Below are 18689 nucleotides of genomic sequence, written 5' to 3'. Positions count from 1 at the left end.
GGAAGGAAGGAGAGGAGGAGGAGAGGGCAGGTAGAGCCTGCGGGAGCTGGTGAGGGTGGGGATGTACCCAAAAAAGAGGGGTTGGAGGCAGGGCTTGGCTTCTCTCAACCTCACCCTGCCTGAGCCTGGGGCTGTTCCTCACGGGAGGCGTTTGGATGGGTTTTGAATCATCCTGGAGGAAAAGCTGCCTGCAGGGACCAGATCCGGGGAGGCCTTCTCCTATCCCAGCCTGGCCGAGGGCTGGATCGGAGCGGGGTGGGATGGCAGACCCCACAGCCCTGGTACTTTCAGGGCGGCAGGCCCTGCGGGTGGTGGGCTGTGCCTCACAAGTTGCCAGCGTGCCCTTGTCCCCGCAGGGTCCTTCGCCAGCACGCTGCCCACGTACCAGCAGTCCGAGGTGATGGTCTTCATCATGAACAAGGTGCCGCTGCCGTCCTCGCAGCAGTCCATCGAGGCTGGCAAAGCTGGGTGAGAACGGATGCCTTCCTCCCTCCTCTTCCTTTCCCCTGCCCTGCTCTCCTTGCTCTGTCCCGTGCCTGGAGGCAAAAGGCTTTGAACGTGCGGCTGGAAGTGCTGGGGAGCTCCTGAAGCTTCCCACCTTTGGGGACAGGGTGGGATGTGGGTGCATTATTGGAAGGTCTGAGCATCAGGAGCTTTCACCAAGGGAAGCTGAGGAACATGAGATCCCTGTTCAAAATGCTTTGCTGTCTGCTGCAGCCATGATTACAAGGTTTTGAGGTCCTGAGAAACACTGGAGCATTAAGGGGGAAAGGTATTTACAGGCAGTGATGCTGCAGTTGAACTCTGCTTTTCTTCGGGTACCTGAACGATTCGGGTAAGGAGCTTAGTCCTGGGGGTGCCGTCCAAAATTAGCAGGGAAGAAAGAATAAAATTCAGGGGAGTGACTTCAGATGGGATGCTTAGGGCAGCAAGGCGGCCGCTGGCTTTTGAGAAGCTTATGTTTTTGAGAAGCTTATGGCTTCGTGGGACCAGCTGCTCTCTGCTGCCTCCCCACCCCGTGTTTGGCCCCTCCGAGCTGCCCCCAGGCTTTTATTGCCACTGCGCGGTAGGCGGTGTGTAAACCCGGCTGCGGGGGAAGAGAGGGAAAGGAAAACACCCAAACAACATAATCCCTTGAGAAGTGCTGGAACCGAGTCCGAGAGCTATTTGGAGCGAGGGTATCAGCGCTGAAAAGTGGAGGTAAAGAGCGAACAGATTTTCATGCTATATTTATCCTCGAAGTGTGGTCAGGCTGTTCCCACTTGTTCCTGATGGGAGAGAGGCTTGGGCTGACAGGAGACGTGCTCTGCTCCTCGCTCACGTGGGGGTAATTCCCGGTTCGATCCTGATTCACGTCGTGAGAGACGTGCTGGGCTCCCCGGGCTGTTCAGCAGCTCTCTTTGCAGCAGCAGGATCAGGCTCGTGGCCCCTTGATGCCATTCCCCAGCCACTTCTCAGTGCTGGCATGGCCACGCCAGGCCGTTTGTCACTGCTCCTTTACCAGCTCATGAGCTTCCTCCAGGAGAATTTTTAAGTCCCACGAGATGCGAAGGAGGGTGCTTGCTATGGATGTCTGACTGAACCCGACCAGCAGCTTGCAGAGGAGCTGCAGCCTGCGGTTCGGCCTCGGGGAATGCTGCCGCTTGGGGTGTAGCCTAGTCCCTGGGCGGTGGTAGGCAGGGTAGGCGGTGGGTTTTGGTGATGGGACAGTCTGGAAATCCCTCCAGAGCTCCATGTGTCCCTTTCTTCCAGCAGAAGGCTAGGAAGGATTGAGTTCAGACAGTAAAGAATTCAAGATTTCTTCTCTTTGCGTTAAAAAAGAAAAAAAGTTATACATCCCCGAAGTGTAAGCGTGGTGCACGGTGGCTTTGCAAGAAGGGAGATGGGAGCGAGAAGCAAAGGTACCTACCTCCATGGACAGGAAGGGCTGGGCTTCATCTTGCCACTCTTCAGCAGCTTAAAGCGAGGGACCTGTTCGGATCTGGTGCCTGGCATCCCTCGGGAGCTGCCGGCGGGACAGGCACGCACGGAGTGGTTCGTCATCCTGAGCTCGCTTTGTGCCTGCTTGTTTCTGGTGCCTGAGCTGGGACGAATTCTTTCGTGTTCACCCTTCCTTCGGCAGCCTTTTTACTGGCTGGTAAACCCTCGTTTTCTGGGGACTTTCACAGCCCAGCTGTGTGCAGCGGTGGCTCCCAGGACACTGCTCCTGCCCTTTGAGGCTTCTCTGTTCTTTGGGGGTGTGGGAGGAGGGTTGTTTTGTTTTCACCCGGGTTCTACCGTTGATTTCTTTTCTCCCTGGCAGGGAGAACCGAAACCGGCTGACGCAGATCATGCTCCTGAAGTCCCTGCTGCAGGTATGAAGGTGTCACTGTCCCTGCAGGAGTGTCCAGCCCCTTCAAGGCCTGTGACCAAAGGCACCTGCTGCTGTGGGGGTCCTGAGCTCAGCAACTCTCTCCCCTCGAGTAGTTTAGGAAGAGCTCAAACTCTACTTAATTTTCTCTGCCTGCATCCCCTCTTTATTGCTGCGTTTTATCCCCTAAGCGGCACTTTCATGTTGCCTTCCTTTTTCATTGATGCCTGCAGGTCTCCGTGGGCTTCCAGTGCAGTAACATGCTCACGGCGCTTCCCAGCGCCTTCCTGGACAGGCTGCTCTCCTCAGCCCTCATGGAGGATGCCGAGATACGCCTCTTTGTCCTCGAGATCCTCATCAGCTTCATCGATCGCCACGGCAACCGGCAGAAATTCGCCACCATCAGGTGCGTGCCCGGGGCTCCCCAGCGGGGCTGGGACCCGCAGACCCCACAGAGCAGGCTTTGGGAGGGAGATCTGCCAGGCTGAGGGTGCTGGCAGGCTTGGGAGCTGCCAAAGAGTTGTTATTAAATCGGGTGCCAGTTCTGGGGTGGTTTAATGCTGCAGAGGAACGGTCTGCCAGGAGCCAGAGGGGTGCGGGGGCCTCTCTGTGCCCAGAGGGGTGTGGGACCACGCTGCTGGATATAACCATAGTTAGGCAGACTGGTACCAGGAGGATTTGCAGGAGCAGTGATATCCTCGAGGGGGTTCATCGACTGCATTGCATCCCCACAGATAGCCCTGCTGGGCGCTGGTGTCGCTGCGCTGCGTTTAGCTAGCCTTACTCTGGAGAGGAACGAAGCTAAATCAGAAGAAGGTGACTGATCTCACATGGAAGTATCTCCATGGGGTTTGCGGTGGTCCTGCTAAAGTAGCCCGCGTGCATGCTGCTTCGTCAACTTGCCTTTGTGTTCCTGAGTGCCACTGCCTTGAAATCCTGTAGTGGTTTGGCTCTCTTCAACATCCGAATTGCTCACACGGGTTTTGAAGCCACCCTTCAGCTTCCCCACCCTTGGTTCCTCCCAGAGGGCTCGTTCCTGGCCAGAGCTCTGCAGGCGTGTGGGAATCGTGCGTCCTCCTTCTGTCTGAGTTTTCCCTTCCCTTTCCTTGCAGCACCATCAGCGACATCTCAGTCCTGAAGCTGAAGGTGGAGAAATGCTCGCGCCAGGATACTGTCTTCATGAAGAAGGTAGTGTCAGGGTCTGGGTCGAGCTGTCCTTACGCAGACCTGTGTGGGAACAGTGTCTCGGTTTCCCCAAGGTACACTGGAGACCTGGGGTCCCATGAGGCCACTAAACCTGGGGATAGCCTCGGGAAAAGCCAGTGGGATTCAGTTTTTATCAGTGCTTCGCCCAAGGGGCCTTTGTAGACCTCTAAATCTGCTATTTGCCCCAAGGAATGGCTACCTCAGGGTGTACTGGTGTCCCAAATGCTGCTTATCAAGTGATTTTCAAAGTTGCCTGTTTGTTTTTTTTTTAATTTATTATTATTATTTTTATTTCTCCCAACTTTGTACCATGCCCGAAAATGTTTTAAACCCCTCTGGAACTAACTTCAGGCCGAGAGAGGGACGGTTTATTAGCTTGCACGCCGGGGAGCAGCAGCGCAGCCCCTGGGCTCAGAAGAGCTGTGTTTCCCTTGAGACAGGGCTTGGTGCTACGAGCACCGTTTGCCTGCCCCAGCCTCTGCTCTCAGCCCTGCTGGTGCCTCCTCCTTGTCAGGATCGAGCAGCAGGCGGTGAAACACCACCTGGTAGTCACAGCTCCCTCTCCTGGGGCTTTCTGCATCTGCTTGGTGATCCGAGGAGCTCTGGATCATGCGTGGATGGTGGCCCCTTTGCTGGGCCCTGCTGCTTTTCTTTCTTTGTGTCGATGGAAGCGTTGCATGCAGGGGATGCTCAGCAGGTGACCGTGTCCCTCCGTGTCCCAACAGCACGGCCAGCAGCTCTACCGGCACATCTACCTGATATGCAAGGAGGAGAGCAACGTGCAGGCTCACTACGAGGCTCTCTACAGCATGCTGATGCTCATCAGCATCGAGCTGGCTAACGAGGAGGTTGTGGTGGACCTCATCCGCCTGGTGCTGGCGGTGCAGGTGGGCAGATGGGAAGCTGGGTGCGCTGCTGGTGCTGGGTGGGCCAGGATGCTCCTTCCCCAGCGTCTTACCCAGCCTTGTCCCCTCCCGATGTAATCTCTCCAGATGTGGGCTATACTTGGGAAGAGGCAACGGAGGAACTGAAGGGAGAAGGGTTTATTTTGGAGCTGGGGTCTCTGAGCAAGGGGGATGTAAGCTCCTCACCCACTCTTAGCTTCTTCTGCCGCAGTGGGATCAGATCTGCACTTGCAGGGATTGATCCTAGTCAGCTTGCCAGCTTCTGCAACGCCCCAACCCCTGCTCCAAAAGCTGGGATGTTTGCAGGGCGGTGGTGCTGGGAGGTGGATGGGGACCCCCCTGGGACCTTGCCTGTCCCCGTCTCACGGCTCTGTCTCTCTGCTGCAGGAGATGGCCCAGATCAACGAAGACAACCTGATGGCATACAACCGCTGCGCGCTCTTTGCCCTCGGAGCAGCTTACCTGAACCTCATCAGCCAGCTCATCACCGTGCCCACCTTCTGCCAGCACATCCACGAGGTGCGAAGGGCTCGGGCTGGTGGCTTGTCTGCCGCAGCCCCCCTGGCACCTGCGAGGTTTGAGCTTGGTTCCTTGCTTGCCCCCCGCAGGTCATCCAGATGCGGCAGAAGGAGGCTCCCTATCTGCTCCCTGAGGATGTGTTCGTGGAGAGACCCAGGTGAGAGCCTCCTCTGGAAACACCCTCTTCCCTGCTAGCTGATCCTGAGGACTCAGCATCTGTAGGAGCATGGGTGGTAGAGTTGATCAACCCTTCGTGTGCCTCTGCTTGTCTTCCTTTCCCATCTGGGGATGGCACGGTGGGAAGGACATCGTGTTCTTCATCTTCTATTTCGATATGAGGACCCCGTGCAGTCAGGGAAGGGTCCAGCTGCCAAAGCTGGTGCTCACAGCTGGCCGTACACCAGGATTGGCTCCGCTGGCTGATCCCCTTCCCTGCTCAGGCAGCAGGACGGTGTGCCACCATTTCAGAGACGCCTACTGCATGCTGATCATCCCGGGGCCGAGGCTGGTTGGGCTGTCCCACTCCTGCTGGGACAGCCTCGGCACACTTTGCATCCCTCACGTTTGGTGGTGAGGTCCCTTACGGAGAAACCGCCCCAGTGGGTGCCGCTGTTGTCTCAAGGCGTTCCCTACTTTGGGGTGGTGCTCTGCTGTTGAGCACATCTGTGTCTGTTGTGATGGGTCAAGGGCGCTTCTGGTACTCCCTGGCTTTGTACCGGTGAGTCCAGAGATACCGTGACGTGTCCAGCTGTGGTGGCACTAAGCAGAGCCACGTGAGCCCACTGTTTCTGACTGAGAGGAGCTGGAAGCCCCCTCCTTCCTGGTGCTGTTCCCTGAGCAGAAGAAGTGCTGCCATCTCCCCTGCTTTTTGTTTTTTTTTTTCCCATCCCTGTAGACTGAGCAAGAGCCTCGACCGCCTGGGTCCGGAGGTCTTCTTCTGGCAGAGCAAGATCAGTGAGGTGCTGGGGGGCAGCGGCTACAACTCGGACCGCCTCAGCACACCCTACATCCCCCAGCTGACAGGTACGGGCTGGGTACAGGAGGACCATGGGGCAGGAAACCAGTCCCTCATTCTGCACAGCAATGGGGATGTGAAGTTCCCGTGCTGCACGTGGGCCTGGTGTTTGGTCTGCCTTCCCTTAGAGGTGCCGTTTTGGGGAAACTGAGAGACAAAACTGTCAGGTGGGAGCTTTCTGGGGTTGCCAAATGCATGGCAGGCCGGACTGATGGAGCCATGAAGCCCGCTGGGCTTGGCTTGGTGCTGCTGGGCTGGGTGAATTTGGGTGAAACCTGAGCAGACTGGCTGCTACCCTAGGGATGGGACACAAGGTACATCCGGGGGTGCTGGGGTGGCTGCAATTAGCTCTTCTGTCCATTTACTTCCTCCCCAGATGAAGATCGCCTGTCCAAGAGGAAGAGCATCGGTGAGACCATTTCCCTACAGGTTGAGGTGGAGTCTAGAAACAGTCCTGAGCGAGAGCAGGTACCGTGATGCACCAGGCTTGTAGAAACTGCGTCGTTCCTTTGGTGCTGTGAGCTCTTAGCAGCCTGGCAGTGTGCAGCTGGGTTATAATTCTTCATTTGGCTGCATGTTTGGCTGGCCGTGAGCACAGGGGTGTATAACTCAGCCCTGGTATGTCTGGCAGCTAGTGGGGGGCAGAAAATCCCCGTCTCCCACTGATGCTCCCCTCCAGGTGCTGATGGATCCCAGCGTGCAAGGGGAGCTGCACAGCAGGAAGGGTCTCACACTGCTTTTTGGGTGTCAACTCTCTATTTTCCAAGTATGCGTATTTCTTAGCCGTGGGAGATGTAAAGCCAGGGTAGTCTAGCCTGAAAAAGCACTTTAAAAGTACAGGTTGCCAGGAAAGAGATCCCTGTCCTTTAAGGACGGGCTGTGTTTTGGTGCAAGAATGCAGCCCCTGGCACTGGTTCTGGGATGTTCTGATCCCCAAACAGTGTCCTGTGCTGTGTATTGAGCCTCCTCTGCTTTTCCCCTCCCTTCAGAGAGCACCAGCAGAAGAGATCACGTATGAGACACTGAAGAAGGCAATAGGTAAGTGAGGGAGAGGTGGAGGCCGACGTGTTCTGTGGGTGGTGTGTGGGTACAGTCACCCCTCTGTGCGCATACACCGCGGATCCACAGTGCGTTGCCACAGCAGCATTACACCCAGGCTGTAGGGTGGCCAGGCAGCTCCGTCTCCTTGGCCCTGGGGTGTCCCTAAAGACCCATCCTCAGCTCTGTAGGGATGCCGCCCTGGCTGCTGGGGAGGTGGGGGTGCGGCGTGGGGGGCCCGTGCTGCGGGGGGGGAGCACCTGAGAGCCATCTCCCCTCTGCTTCAGTAGACAGCGTCGCCGTGGAGGAGCAGGAGCGAGAGCGGAGGCGACAAGTGGTGGAGAAATTTCAGAAAGCCCCGTTCGAGGAGATCGCTGCTCACTGCGGCGCCCGGGTGAGTCGGGGCCGTGGCTCTCGAAATCCCCACAGTCGGCTCCCCCGGGAGAGGTGGGCGGTGGCGGTGCAGCTCTGAATTTTGCCAAGCCACCCTCCTCCTTCTCTGGGAAGGCCGGCGGGGTGTTTGTGGTGCTTGGGCTGCAGTCCCTGGGGTGCAGCTGCACTAACGCAGCCACCGTGTCTGTTGCAGGCGACGCTGCTGCAGAGCAAGCTCAACCAGATCTTCGAGATCACCATACGGTGAGTTGGGGAGATGGCCGAGCACGCCGTGCTGAGCACCGCTAGCTGAGCATCCCACTCGTGGTGCTTGCAGGGTGCTGGGAGTGGGTGCTGGCCCGGGACTGGGGTGTCTCTGATGGCACAGGGTTGCTGGGAGTAGCTTCTGGTTTGTTTGCTGCAATTCCCCTGAGCTATTGGGGCACTGGGGAGGTTTGTAGCGGTGTAAGATGCATGGTTTTTTGCAGCAGGCTTTGCTTCTTTATGAAACAACTCTGTAAAACGCCTCCCTGCCTCTCTCCCCTTTCAGGCCACCACCAAGCCCATCGGGCACCATCACAGCTGCCTACGGCCAGCCCCAAAACCACTCCATCCCGGTGTATGAGATGAAGTTCCCGGACCTGTGCGTGTACTGAGGGTGGCTGTGCTGCTAGGACGGAGCCGCCCCTGCGCAGCCTGTGCCGAAGGACCTCTTGGGGAGAGACCGCCGGCCCCGTGGGGACTGCGTCCTCGTGCATGTGACAGATAGGGACACGGACACTGAGGCTACCCCCAAGATTCGTTGGCACCACAGACCTGTCTCCCGTACTTTCTTTCGTGACCCTCTGCAGCCACGTTTTGCGGCAGGAGGTGCGGGGAGGTGTCGTTGCTCTGACCTCCCTCTCCGGTTTTGGTTTCGGGGAGGAGAGAGGAGAGGGTCTGGCTCCTGGTGGGCAGCATTGGGCACGTACATCTTCCCAGCAAAAAGCAAGCCTGTTCCTTGGGGAATCCCTCCCCGCGTCATCTGTCAGCCACATCGAGAGCCCCTGGCGAGGGTGCAGGAGGAAGCTGGAGGGTGTCAGAGTGTAAAAGGCAGGACGGATGCGGGGCGCAGCGTGCCCCGGGGCGGCTGTAAAAGCAAAGCCTGCTGGAGCTCGTGCTCGAGGCAGGTCGCTGGGGTGGGTACAGTCCCCAAATCCAGCTCCTGGCCTGTGAGCCTGCGTCTTCCTGGCAGCTGCCCTGGTGCGGGGCAATTCCCCGGGCACTTGAAGCTGCCCTGATGCCCTGGACGAGGGGGTGCCCGGCGCGACACGAGGGTGGCAGTTGTCCCATCATGGATGTAGATGCTGCACGCAGCAGCCTGGCTGGTTCCAGGTCACCTGAAAACATGTTTTATTTGGGAAAACGCCTTTTTTTTTTTTTTTTTTTTTTTTTTTGAGGAGGGGAAATCTACAAGAGCTGTGCTTCTTGTCCATGTCGTCAGCGGGTTGCCCAGTCTGACAGCCCGCAGGCAGCGTGCGTACAGTGGGGTGCCTGGAGCCGTGGCACAAGGCATGAGGAGCGACCACGTTGGGATTATCAACGCGTTAACCAACCGTTTTCACATTTTTGGTTCGGGATTTCACAGTTTTGGGGTTACTGTCTGAGGAAGAGATTTATTTTTTTTTTAACAGAGTCCCTTTGATTAAATCCTGTCTTAAATCAGCAGAGCCCTAACCACGAAGAACACGAGTGGCTGCGGGAAGGTGGCTGCAATGAGAGGTGTTTTATGGGGTCCAGCCATCAGACCCTGCACCTGGCGGGCTGTGGATCACACCTCTGGATTTGGACTGGGGAGAAATGTGGCTGTGGAGTTTTTCTTTAGACGTGCGATAGAAAATACCCTCTTGGGAGAATTTGGGATCCTTTTGGCTCCTCCTGAACCAGAAGTGCGAGGTGAAGATGGTAGGGATGGGGAAGAAAAGGATGCCCGGGAGGTATTGAGTAATTTACAGGGTAAATCTTGCTCCCAAATGCCTTCCAAGCCTTGGTGCACTGAAGCTGTGCTCAGGCTGAGCTCAGGTGCTCTCGGGCACAGCCTGCAGCCTCTGCTGCGGTCAGGCAGGTTTTGGCTGAGCCAAGCACGGAGCCTCCTGCACCAGGACCGCTATAAAATCCTGGGGCAGCCCCTTTCCTTCCAGCCGGGCACACCGCCTCCGACTTCCCTGCGTGGAGAGGTGCAGGAGGGTCTAAAATTGGAGACGTGGGAGCTGCACGTGGCACAGGGCCAGCAGGTAAGCGCAGCCCCCCCGTGCCTGGTGGCCTCAGCACCCCTGCCTGCCTCCTGCTCCTCGTTTCGGCCACGCCACGTTTCTCTGCCACGTCTCGCCGCAGCTCTTCAGGCAGTTATTTTAAGCTGTAATTACACATTAACGTATATATTTTTTTTGGTCTCTTTTTTTTTTTTTTTCTTGGTGGCGGATACAGTTTGCGACTGCCCCGAGGTCAGCGCTTGTTTGTGTGGTCGTCCTGTAATCCGGGTTTAGGAAATGACCTAGCTTAAGAGGACAGGAAAAACAAGGGTGTATTTCGGTCCCGGGGCTGGATTGCAGCACTTCCCCGCTCACAGCAGGGCTCTGCCTCTGCCACCCTGCCCAGCGCCCGAGGCTGTCCCTTGCCGCTGCCCCTCTTCAGGGTCCTCCCATGTTTCTGTCACCCACTCCCGTCCTTTTTTGCTCCCTGGATTATGCCCAGTCCCCCTGGAGCCTGAATTTTGGCTGGGTGAGGTTTTGGGGCTGTCAGCGGGAACACAAAGAAGCTGCTTGGCAGAGGAGGGTTTGTTTCCATTGCTGTCCTGATGAAAATGCAGTAGGAAAAGCAATGAACCCCCAGATTGTGTGCCTGGGGGGGAAAACCCCTCCAAAACACAAAGAAGGGGGGAAGGAGAGCACAGGGTTTGCTCTTTAGAGCCTGCCTGGCTGAAACTGAGGAGCCGTGGGGATGGTATGGGGCACGTCCTGGGGGGGCCGGTGCCGTTTGGGGCTCCCGGAGGCTGGCCTGCATGTTACCCCGTGGACAAACCCTTGGTGGGGGGGTTTCCACAAGGTCCCCCTGCTCCCAGTGCTGCTCCCTTTTGCTGCACCCCCCTCCTCCCTCCCTCCGAAATCGGGTGCTGGCTGCGCTCAGCATCGCCTTTCAGGCCCCCAGCTCCACTTGTAAATGTCCCTACCCCCCCGTGTAAGTGACCTGTTTGTACGTCACGTTTAGTTTAGATACTGGTGTATGTATAGATGACAAAGTATATTTCTATAAACTCGGCCGTTAGGTGCATGTGTGCGTTTCCATCTCTGTATTTCGGGGCACTGTGGTTTTTTTTTCGTGTGTAGCCGAGGGCAGGTGGGGAGAAGGCCACGAGGCTGTCGGTGTTTTCAAACACACCCTCAAATAAATGTTGATGTTGCCGTCTTATGGGGTCTGCTGTTACGGGGTCTGCTGTGTCGGCATGTTCACGGCACCTGGGTGCCACCTCTTTAGGGGCTGGAGGAAAGGGTGAGGATTTATTATTCCTGATCTAGATCTTGCTCTTGCAGCACATCCCTGCAATTAAATGGCCTGATACTTCGTCTCTCGCAGCCTGTAGCCTCCTATCACCTGTTATTTCCTCCCTTTTCCCACTGCTCCCTGCAGTCTCTGGGGAAAGGTCTAGCAAAAGGTGGGTCCTGGGCTCATCTGTGCCCCTGCTTTTGCTCCCTTGCGAGCTGCAAAAGTCATAAAATCATGAAGGTTGGAAAAGACCTTCAAGATCATCTGGTCCAACCATCCCCCTACCACCCCTGTCACCACTAAACCGTGTCCCTAAGGCAGATCAGAGGCTGGTGGGCACCCAAGGGGGGCGAAGAACGAGAATCTCCCCCCGACCCTGTGAGCACAGATGGGGCTGCGCCCCGCACAGCGCCCTGCTCTCCTTACCGCTTCAGTGCACAGGTAGAAGTGGTTACGCCTTGGCACCAGTAAGTTTTCTCTGACCTCCAGCTGCAGCTTGGCGGAGGTTTGCTTTCCAATGAAACTGTTTGCAAACCCGTTACCCTCCCCCAGGGCTCTGCCCCAAACTGTTATCCCCATCCCCCTGCTTTCATTGCACCTCCGTGCATCCGCAAATGATTTAGACGCACGACTTCGTAAATGATGCAGCTTTCCTGCCTGCCTATGAATCCTCAGCATTGTCATTCAGTGGGCAATTAATGACTTACCTGGGGAAGCTGTGCGGGTGCTTGGGGAGCCTGACCCTGCCAAAATGCAGCCCCACACCCAGCGCCCACGGCCAGGTGAAGGGAAACTCCCGAGCTGGGGCAGCAGAGCTGGGGCTGAGCCTGCAACCAGCAGCAGCTCTTCCAAAATCACGCTTCCATGTCCCCCGCCATGCCTCTTTGCTCCCCCGGCTGCAGGATTTGGCCTTGCGGTTATTTTCTCCACCCCCCCTGCAAAAAAACAGCCCCAGAGACATCACGGACACCTGGCTAGCTTGCAAAAAAAAATTATTATTTATTTTAGAATCCTTTTAATCCATCATTTACAGTATTGTACAGCTCGGTGAAAGTATGAAAATAACCCAGCGCGAGCACCCGCCGCTCCCTGGGGGCGCCCGGCGGCTGCGTCGGTGCCTTCGTCCCGGGCCCGCTCGGTGTCGGGGTGGGAGGACGAAGTCCTCGGTCGGGGTGGGAGGACAAATCCCTCGCCCGGGAGCAGCGGGCGGAGGGGCGATAATCGACAAGACGACGAGCGATCGCTGTTCTAAGTGACACACATGCCGGCGGGACACTAAAGCTACGCGGGGCGGCGGCGGGGGGCGGGATGCCCCTCGGGCTCTGCCCCGCTCACTGGCCCTTCTTGTAGGCGTTTTTGACGATGGCGTTTTTGAACAGAGTCACCAGCGGGGTCTGGCTGTGCTCCGAGGTCATGAAGCCGCCGTAGCGCTTGTCCTTCAGCGGCGCGTGCCAGCGGAAGTGGCGCATGCGGTAGGAGCCGCTGTCCTTCTCCTCCTCGCCTTCCTCCTCCTCCTCGTCCTCCTTGGAGAAGCCGGGGGAGCCCAGGGCGGCGTCGGGCCCCAGCTGGCGGCGGAACTCCAGCGGGTAGCTCTCGGCCGACTCCTCGTCCACGCCGTTGGGGTACACCTTGATGGGTCTCCTCTTGCGGCCCACCGGCTTCCCCCAGCGGAAATGCTCCATGGAGTAGGAGCGCTTGCCTTCCTCCCTCTCCAGCCCCGCTCCTTCCTCCTCCTCCTCCTCCTCCCCCTCGGCGGGCCGGCGGGGCGGCAGGGGGACGCCGGCCGCCTCGTCCCGCTTGTGCCCGCTGCTGCTGTTGCGGCGGCCGAACTTGTTCCAGCGGAAATGGCTCATCACGTACTTGCGGACGCTCTCGGAGAGGGGCTGCAGGTGCCCGTTGCCCGGGTACATGGGCGCCTCGGCCGACAGCTCCGCTCGGCACGCCTTGGCGCACGCCTGCGGGGGGCCAGAGGGACGGGAGGCTGAGCTGGGCCATGTGGGGACGCCGGGGACATCGCTGTCCCCCCCCCCGCCCCGGTACGTGCGCTTTGGAGCTTCTCGTTCCCATGTCCCACCAAAGTTTCCCTGTGACGGTGCCACCCTGCATGTCCCCACCCAGGCACCCTACCCGCTCCGTGGGGATGTGGAAGGTGCTGGGGGGCACAGATCCCCCCCCCCCAGGAGGCTGCGCGTTGGGTCCCTGGAGCAAACTCAGGCCCTGCAGAGGCCGAGCTGTGACAACCCTCCTGTCACCGCCATCCCTTTGCCAGTCAAGGTGAGCCAAACGCCCTCGGGCTCGGGGGAAGGCCAATACCCAAATTCTGGAGTTGTTCCATGTAGGAGGGGCGCCACAAGCTCAAATACTTATTTTGCCATTGTCACCCAGCGTGAAGAAATTTGTCATGACGAGGGCAGCGAGGCCCTGGCGCAGGCTGCCCCGAGGAGCTGGGGGTGCCCCATCCCTGGGGGTGACCAAGGCCAGGCTGGATGGGGCTGGGGGCAGCCTGGGCTGGGGGCAGGGGTCGTGCCCATGGCAGGGGGTGGCACTGGGGGGGCTCTGAGGGCCCTGCCAGCCCAAACAATTCCAGTATTCAACGCAGCCAAGAGGCAGAAGCCCACCAAACCTATGGGTCATGGGGCACAAGGCATCACCTTGACGTGGTGACCCCCACAGGACAGCATCCCTGCCACCCCCTCCCCACCCCACCTCCATTTCTTGGGTTAGAAACCCAAGCAAGCAAAAGGCCCCCCCTGTCCCCCCCGCTTACCAAAACGCCGCTCTCGGTGGCCAGGTCCTGGCATTTGCCACTCTCCCAGCACGGGCCGCTGGCGGCGGCGGGGTGGCCGAGCAGCAGCCCCAGCACCACGGGCAGGCTGCTCCAGAGCGAGCCCCACATCTTGGCTGGCAGGGGACGCGGGCACGAAACTATGGAAAAACAGAAGAAGGAGAAAAAAAAAAAAAAAAAAAAACACATTATTTTTTCCTCCAAGTGGTTCAGGAGATTCCTCTGCTGCCCCCGCCTGCAGGAGCCGGGGCTCTTTGGAGCGAAGCTGCTTGAGGGTGGCCTGGATGCAAGCCCCAGGGGAGTCGCTTTGCCCCAGCGATGCCCAAATTTTGGGCGGCTGCCTCCGCTGGGGCTGCACACACCTGGTTTTCGGGGGCAGCACACCTACCTCCAGCCCTCCCTGCATCCCTGCCCCTTCCCGTGCAGCCGCAGCTCGGCTATCGCCACCCCCTGCCTCTGCCTTTTGCTTTCCCCTCCGAAATCCCGGGTCTTTGTCACCGCCACGAAACCCGACGTGCTGCTGACAGCTGCTGTCAGCGAGGCTCGCTGCCCTCTCCGGAGAAGCACATAAAGATGAGTTATGCTGCAAGGGGAAAGCGTGGCGGAGCTGCCTTCAGGCTCCATCCCCTGCTAACCCCTCGCTGCTCGCCGGCTGATTTGGCTATAAAATATATTCTCACTCTTTTCCTCCTAACCTGCCCCCCGTGGGGGAAAACTCCTGCGTGGTGGGAGGCAGGGCTGCAAGTAATATTAAAGTCGGATTAAAAGAGTATGGTGTGAAAAGTGAGATGTTAGCATTTTACATGAAATAGTACCCAAGTTAATTGCTTGGATTTTGGGAAGGGCTATTGTAAATGCAGCTGGTGGTTGGAAAACTGGTGTGATCGGGAACGAGTCTGCTGCCTCGTGAAGGATGGAAGCTGTGAAAAGTAGCCCAGGATCCAGCCTAAACCCGGATCATTGCTGTGCTGCCAGCAGGGATCGGTGTGGTGGGGTCAGGGATACCCACAGGACCCGTTCAAGGCACCCCGAGGACACCTGGGCCATGCTGTCCCCTCCGGGGCTGTCCCCTTCCCTTGTCTCAGGAGCTGCTGAATTGCCTAAAAATGTGCTTCCCCCCAACTTGACAAATTAGGAAAAAAAGGAAAAGGAAAAAGCTGTGAGCCTGCGCGCTCCCTTTGGTAAAAAAAAAAAAAATAAGAATTTTGGTATCATCAGTGATGCAATGGGTAAGTTTCAAACGTTTCTCTTCTGCTAAAACCAACACTTTCCTGAGTTTTTTTTTGAACTTTGTGGGGACTCCCGTGTTTCACCTTTCCCCACGCTGTGAGAGCTCCAGGGGAGGCAAATCCCATCCCACGATCCCAAAAAGCCAACTACAGAAAATCTCCTCCTGGTCCAGAGAGCGTGGGAAGAGCTGCTGGGTCGCGCCTGGGCGAAGGGAGACTTTCTTTGGCAGGGGGGGAAAAAAAAAAAAGCATTTGGGAGTTCTGAGAGCGAGCAGCGGCTCACAGGGGGGAGAGGAGAGCGGGACAGACCGACCCCGGGTGTGTGGGGGGGAGTTTTCCGTTTTCTACCTGGTGGCAGCTGCCCGGGACCTCCCGGCTCCCCAGGCGCAGCAGCACCGGGGGGCTCGGGCTGCGACCCCCGGGAGCACTCCTGTAACACATTAGCACACAATAACACACACACACACAAAAAACAAACCGACTATAAAAGGAGGAGAGAGGAGGCAGGGCTGAATTAACCATTTCGGTGTGGGGGGGTGTTTTATCCCCTCTCCCTTGCTGCACAGGGGACCATCCACCTACCCATGCGAGTAGCCCGCATCAGCCCGCTGTAATCCATCCAACCCAGGATTTTGCAAAGTTTCCCCCCCCCCACCCCCCACCCCGTGCACCCCAAAAGGATCTCCGTGCATCCTCTGGGCTGGTTTGGAGCCCAGGGATCGATCAGGACCATGCTTACCTGTGGCGTGGGCTGGGAGCACGGCCGCCACCGCCGCCGTCCCCGTCTCCCGCGCGCTCCCGGAGAGCGTCTGCGACTTGGCTGCAGCCCCGGCGCTTTTTATACCCCACGGGGAGCCTGGGGCGTCACATCGCCGCTGTCTTCTGGATGGATGATGGCCCTTTCGGAGCCGGGGAGGCGGGGGGGGGACACACACACACACACACACAGAGGGACCCTTCCAGGTACCAAACAAAAGAGGAGCGAGGGCAGCGAGGAGCAGGGCGCTTGCGGCTCGGACCCCGCAGCGGCCGGGGGGATTAGCATCTCCCTGCGAGCTAAAGCTCGTCAAGTTTTCCGGGAGATGCTGCTAATTGCATTAGCAGCCTTGGGGCCGGGAGGGGGGAAATGGGGGCTGTTTGTTACAGGTGTCGGACTGGAGCATCAGACGACACTCCTTGGGCTCCGGCGTGGGAGGGCATCGTGCTCGGGCAAGGTGCTGGGGTTTGGGGTTGTCTTTCAGTGGGGTAAAAGGGGATTTTAAACAGCAAACATGGGCTGGGGGCACGGGCAGAGGCAGGGCTCGGAGCCGCCTGGGAACTGCAGGTGGGTGTTCAGAGCTGGGCTGGTGGCACAGATTTCCAGGTGCTGGAGGCCGGTTTGCACCCCGTGTGCCTCTGGCCTTGCTCCTCATCACCACATCCTCATCGGTCTCACCAGAGAGCGGGGTCTCCTCCTGCGTGGGTGAAAGATTTGCTCCTATTTTGCTCAAGGTGTACGTCTGCAGGGCCAGGAGCCACCTCGAGAGTGATATTCCATAACCACCACTCCTGGGGTGCACCAGTGACCCCCCCGGGGCGAGGGCAGGTGCTGGGGCACAGCTGAGCCCCCTCTCGCAAGCATCAGGGAGGAGATGCCCCATCCTCAGACGCAGCCTCCTGGATATGTCTCGAGGTTCTCCCCTCTTCCCAAGGGGCAGAGAAGCCTGGAGAGGCTCAGGGTGGACCCAAAGCAGGCTGCAGACATCGGCACCGCCTTGCCGAAGGTTGTTGGGGTGCAGCAGATTTACCCGAGTTCCCTGGGGTGAGACAAAAAAGCCCAAAAAAACGGGTCACTAAATGGGCAAAGCACACCAGGTGCAAGGAATGCCCGGGCTCGTGTTGAGCTTGGTGCAGGGGAGAAGCAGGCAGGAGGCTCCTCTGCCATCCCCTGCTCCCTTTTTGCTCCCTCCAACATTTCAGTTGGGCTTGTGCCTTCTGCAGCCCCCCCCCAAGACCTCCCCAAATCCAGGGGACCTCCGCGGCACAAGCAATCCATATCTTGCTGCCGTGCCCCTAACTGCATTACCTGCCTCCGTCCTCCCTGGCCGAGCCCCTGCTCTGCAATATTTTTCCATGACGGAGAGCTATTCTAAGATGCTTTATGGCTAAAACGGAACTATGATTCCCACTTTAAATGCTCGTTCGTCTTCATTAGGCCTATCTGAGCCGTTCATTTTTATAAGGAAGAAATCTATTTAGGAAATCGCGGAAACCTTGTTGAAGAGAGGCACTGGGATGAAGGATTCCTCTGCCATGGATGGTTCCATGCTCACCAGGCTCTTGCCAGTGATCCCTGGCTTCAGAGACCTCCCTGGGCTGCCCAGCTCCCACCTCGTGCAGCGTCATCCCCTCCTTCGTTCTGGGATTGGGGTGGGTTCCTTATGTCCCACCTCATCTCCAGCTACCCCAGATCCTGGGCTGGCTGGGGCTGGGAGCACCCCTGGGTGCCCCTGTGCCCCCCTGCCCCAGCAGGGTGCCCAGCCCCGCGTCCCTGGGCTCGGGGAGCTCTGCAAGGAGCAGCCCCCGGCCCCTCTCGGGGCAGCCCGTGCCAGGGCTCCGGCACCCGCCCAGCCCAGCAGTGCTGCCTGAGGGGCAGGGGGAGCCGCCAGGGCTCCGGGCTGGGTGCCACTGGGGAGCCCCCTGAGGATGCTTCTACCTGAGCATCCCTGGGGCACGCATCCTTTGGGGATGCCCTGTGCCAGAGCTGGTGGCTTCATCCCGACCTCATCCCCAGGGATGAGCAGGGGCGGTGAGGGGGTGCGCAGCCCGTCTGCCACGTGAGTTCTGGCCTTTCCACTTTAATTTGGAGAACAAATCTCACCTCGGTGTGAATGAGCCCTGTTCCACGGTGCGAATGTCGCAGCCACGCTCAAATCCGGCGGGGCTGTGAGGACCTCCTGGCAGCCACGTAGCACTGCCCAGAGCCACACATCCCTCTGGCACTGCGGCTCTGCCCCGCAGCCACGTGCTGCCAGCAGCTGGGACATCCCCACCCCTGTTATCTCAGGCTGGAGATTTCCTGCAGTGTTTTGCAGAGTTGACCTGGGGGCTATTTGGCACCAGAAAGGAGACAACAAATCCTTCCGCGAGTGAGCAAAGCCTCTTGTTTGTCTGCAGCTTGGTCTGAAGTCCGCTCCGTTGGGCTTGCCTTAATTTCCAGGCTATTTTATTTTTGGAGAGTCAGTGCAGGTTTGTTGGTAAGGAGATCCTGAATGTGCTGAACGCCTGCCCTTGGTGCACAAACACACGAAAATCTATCTCTGGCCTATCTAAAAGCAACCACCCCAATGTGCAGTTGTGGCCAGGAAAAGGATGCTGAAACAACGGCAGCTGCTCAGCCCCATCCTCTATTTGCAGGGATCCAGGGGACACCCAGATGCAGCACAAGTGGGTTGATCACCATGAAACTACCTCCTTGGTGGCATGGCTTGGAGATTTTAAAGCCAGAGGAGACTTACTGAGCCTTGGAGCCAGCAACAGGCAGGCCACCCATAGGGTTAGGACATTTCTGGGCGTGTAAGTGGAGGCGATCACCTCTGGGCACACACGTTGGTGAAATGCAAGCCGTGCACCTTGCTTTTGGAGCAAAATGCTGGAGAGCAGCTCTGAAAGGGACTGGGCATCCCATCACCCAGGGGACCAGGTCGAGGTGGGCATGAAGGCACCTGAGCTCCACAGCAGCAGAAGCATAGGTCAGACTCTGGGAGAA

The 18689-nt window shown here is 58.2% G+C and overlaps 2 protein-coding genes across 11 annotated transcripts in view; one reads left to right on the top strand and one right to left on the bottom strand.

Annotated features, from left to right (window-relative positions):
• EFR3B (EFR3 homolog B) overlaps positions 1-8218 on the top strand; it is a 37500-nt gene extending 29282 nt beyond the window's left edge. For 5 of the 10 annotated variants that reach the window (XM_035563670.2, XM_035563672.2, XM_050709446.1 and 2 more), the window contains 13 exons: positions 357-468; positions 2303-2354; positions 2584-2756; positions 3463-3538; positions 4282-4443; positions 4849-4980; positions 5070-5137; positions 5876-6003; positions 6372-6463; positions 6985-7033; positions 7324-7427; positions 7620-7669; positions 7956-8218. In XM_035563670.2, coding sequence (XP_035419563.1) covers positions 357-468; positions 2303-2354; positions 2584-2756; positions 3463-3538; positions 4282-4443; positions 4849-4980; positions 5070-5137; positions 5876-6003; positions 6372-6463; positions 6985-7033; positions 7324-7427; positions 7620-7669; positions 7956-8061 — 1304 coding nt within the window. In that variant the 3' untranslated portion in view covers positions 8062-8218. Of the gene's footprint in view, positions 1-356; positions 469-2302; positions 2355-2583; positions 2757-3462; positions 3539-4281; positions 4444-4848; positions 4981-5069; positions 5138-5875; positions 6004-6371; positions 6464-6984; positions 7034-7320; positions 7428-7619; positions 7670-7955 lie in introns of all 10 variants that reach the window. The other 5 variants (XM_035563669.2, XM_035563671.2, XM_050709445.1 and 2 more) reach the window with 1 other exon arrangement.
• A 4040-nt stretch (positions 8219-12258) lies between these two features.
• POMC (proopiomelanocortin) lies at positions 12259-13838 on the bottom strand. Its single transcript, XM_035563635.2, has 2 exons — positions 13695-13838; positions 12259-12882 (listed from the first exon to the last, which is right to left on the bottom strand). The coding sequence occupies exons 1-2, from the start codon at positions 13821-13823 to the stop codon at positions 12259-12261; spliced, it is 753 nt and encodes a 250-aa protein (XP_035419528.1). The 5' UTR covers positions 13824-13838.
• Between the last annotated feature and the right edge of the window lie 4851 nt (positions 13839-18689).

The sequence above is a fragment of the Cygnus atratus genome, chromosome 3, assembly GCF_013377495.2.
Source record: "Cygnus atratus isolate AKBS03 ecotype Queensland, Australia chromosome 3, CAtr_DNAZoo_HiC_assembly, whole genome shotgun sequence".
Lineage (NCBI taxonomy): Eukaryota > Metazoa > Chordata > Aves > Anseriformes > Anatidae > Cygnus > Cygnus atratus.
Note: the sequence above shows the minus strand (reverse complement) of the source record. Positions and strands in the feature narration are given on the sequence as shown.

Coding starts and splice junctions, on each gene's coding strand:
- POMC (XM_035563635.2), bottom strand. CDS start 13,823: ATGTGGGGCTCGCTCTGGAGCAGCCTGCCCGTGGTGCTGGGGCTGCTG. Junction 12,883..13,694: donor CCACCGAGAGCGGCGTTTTG/GTAAGCGGGGGG, acceptor GGCCCCCCGCAG/GCGTGCGCCAAGGCGTGCCG.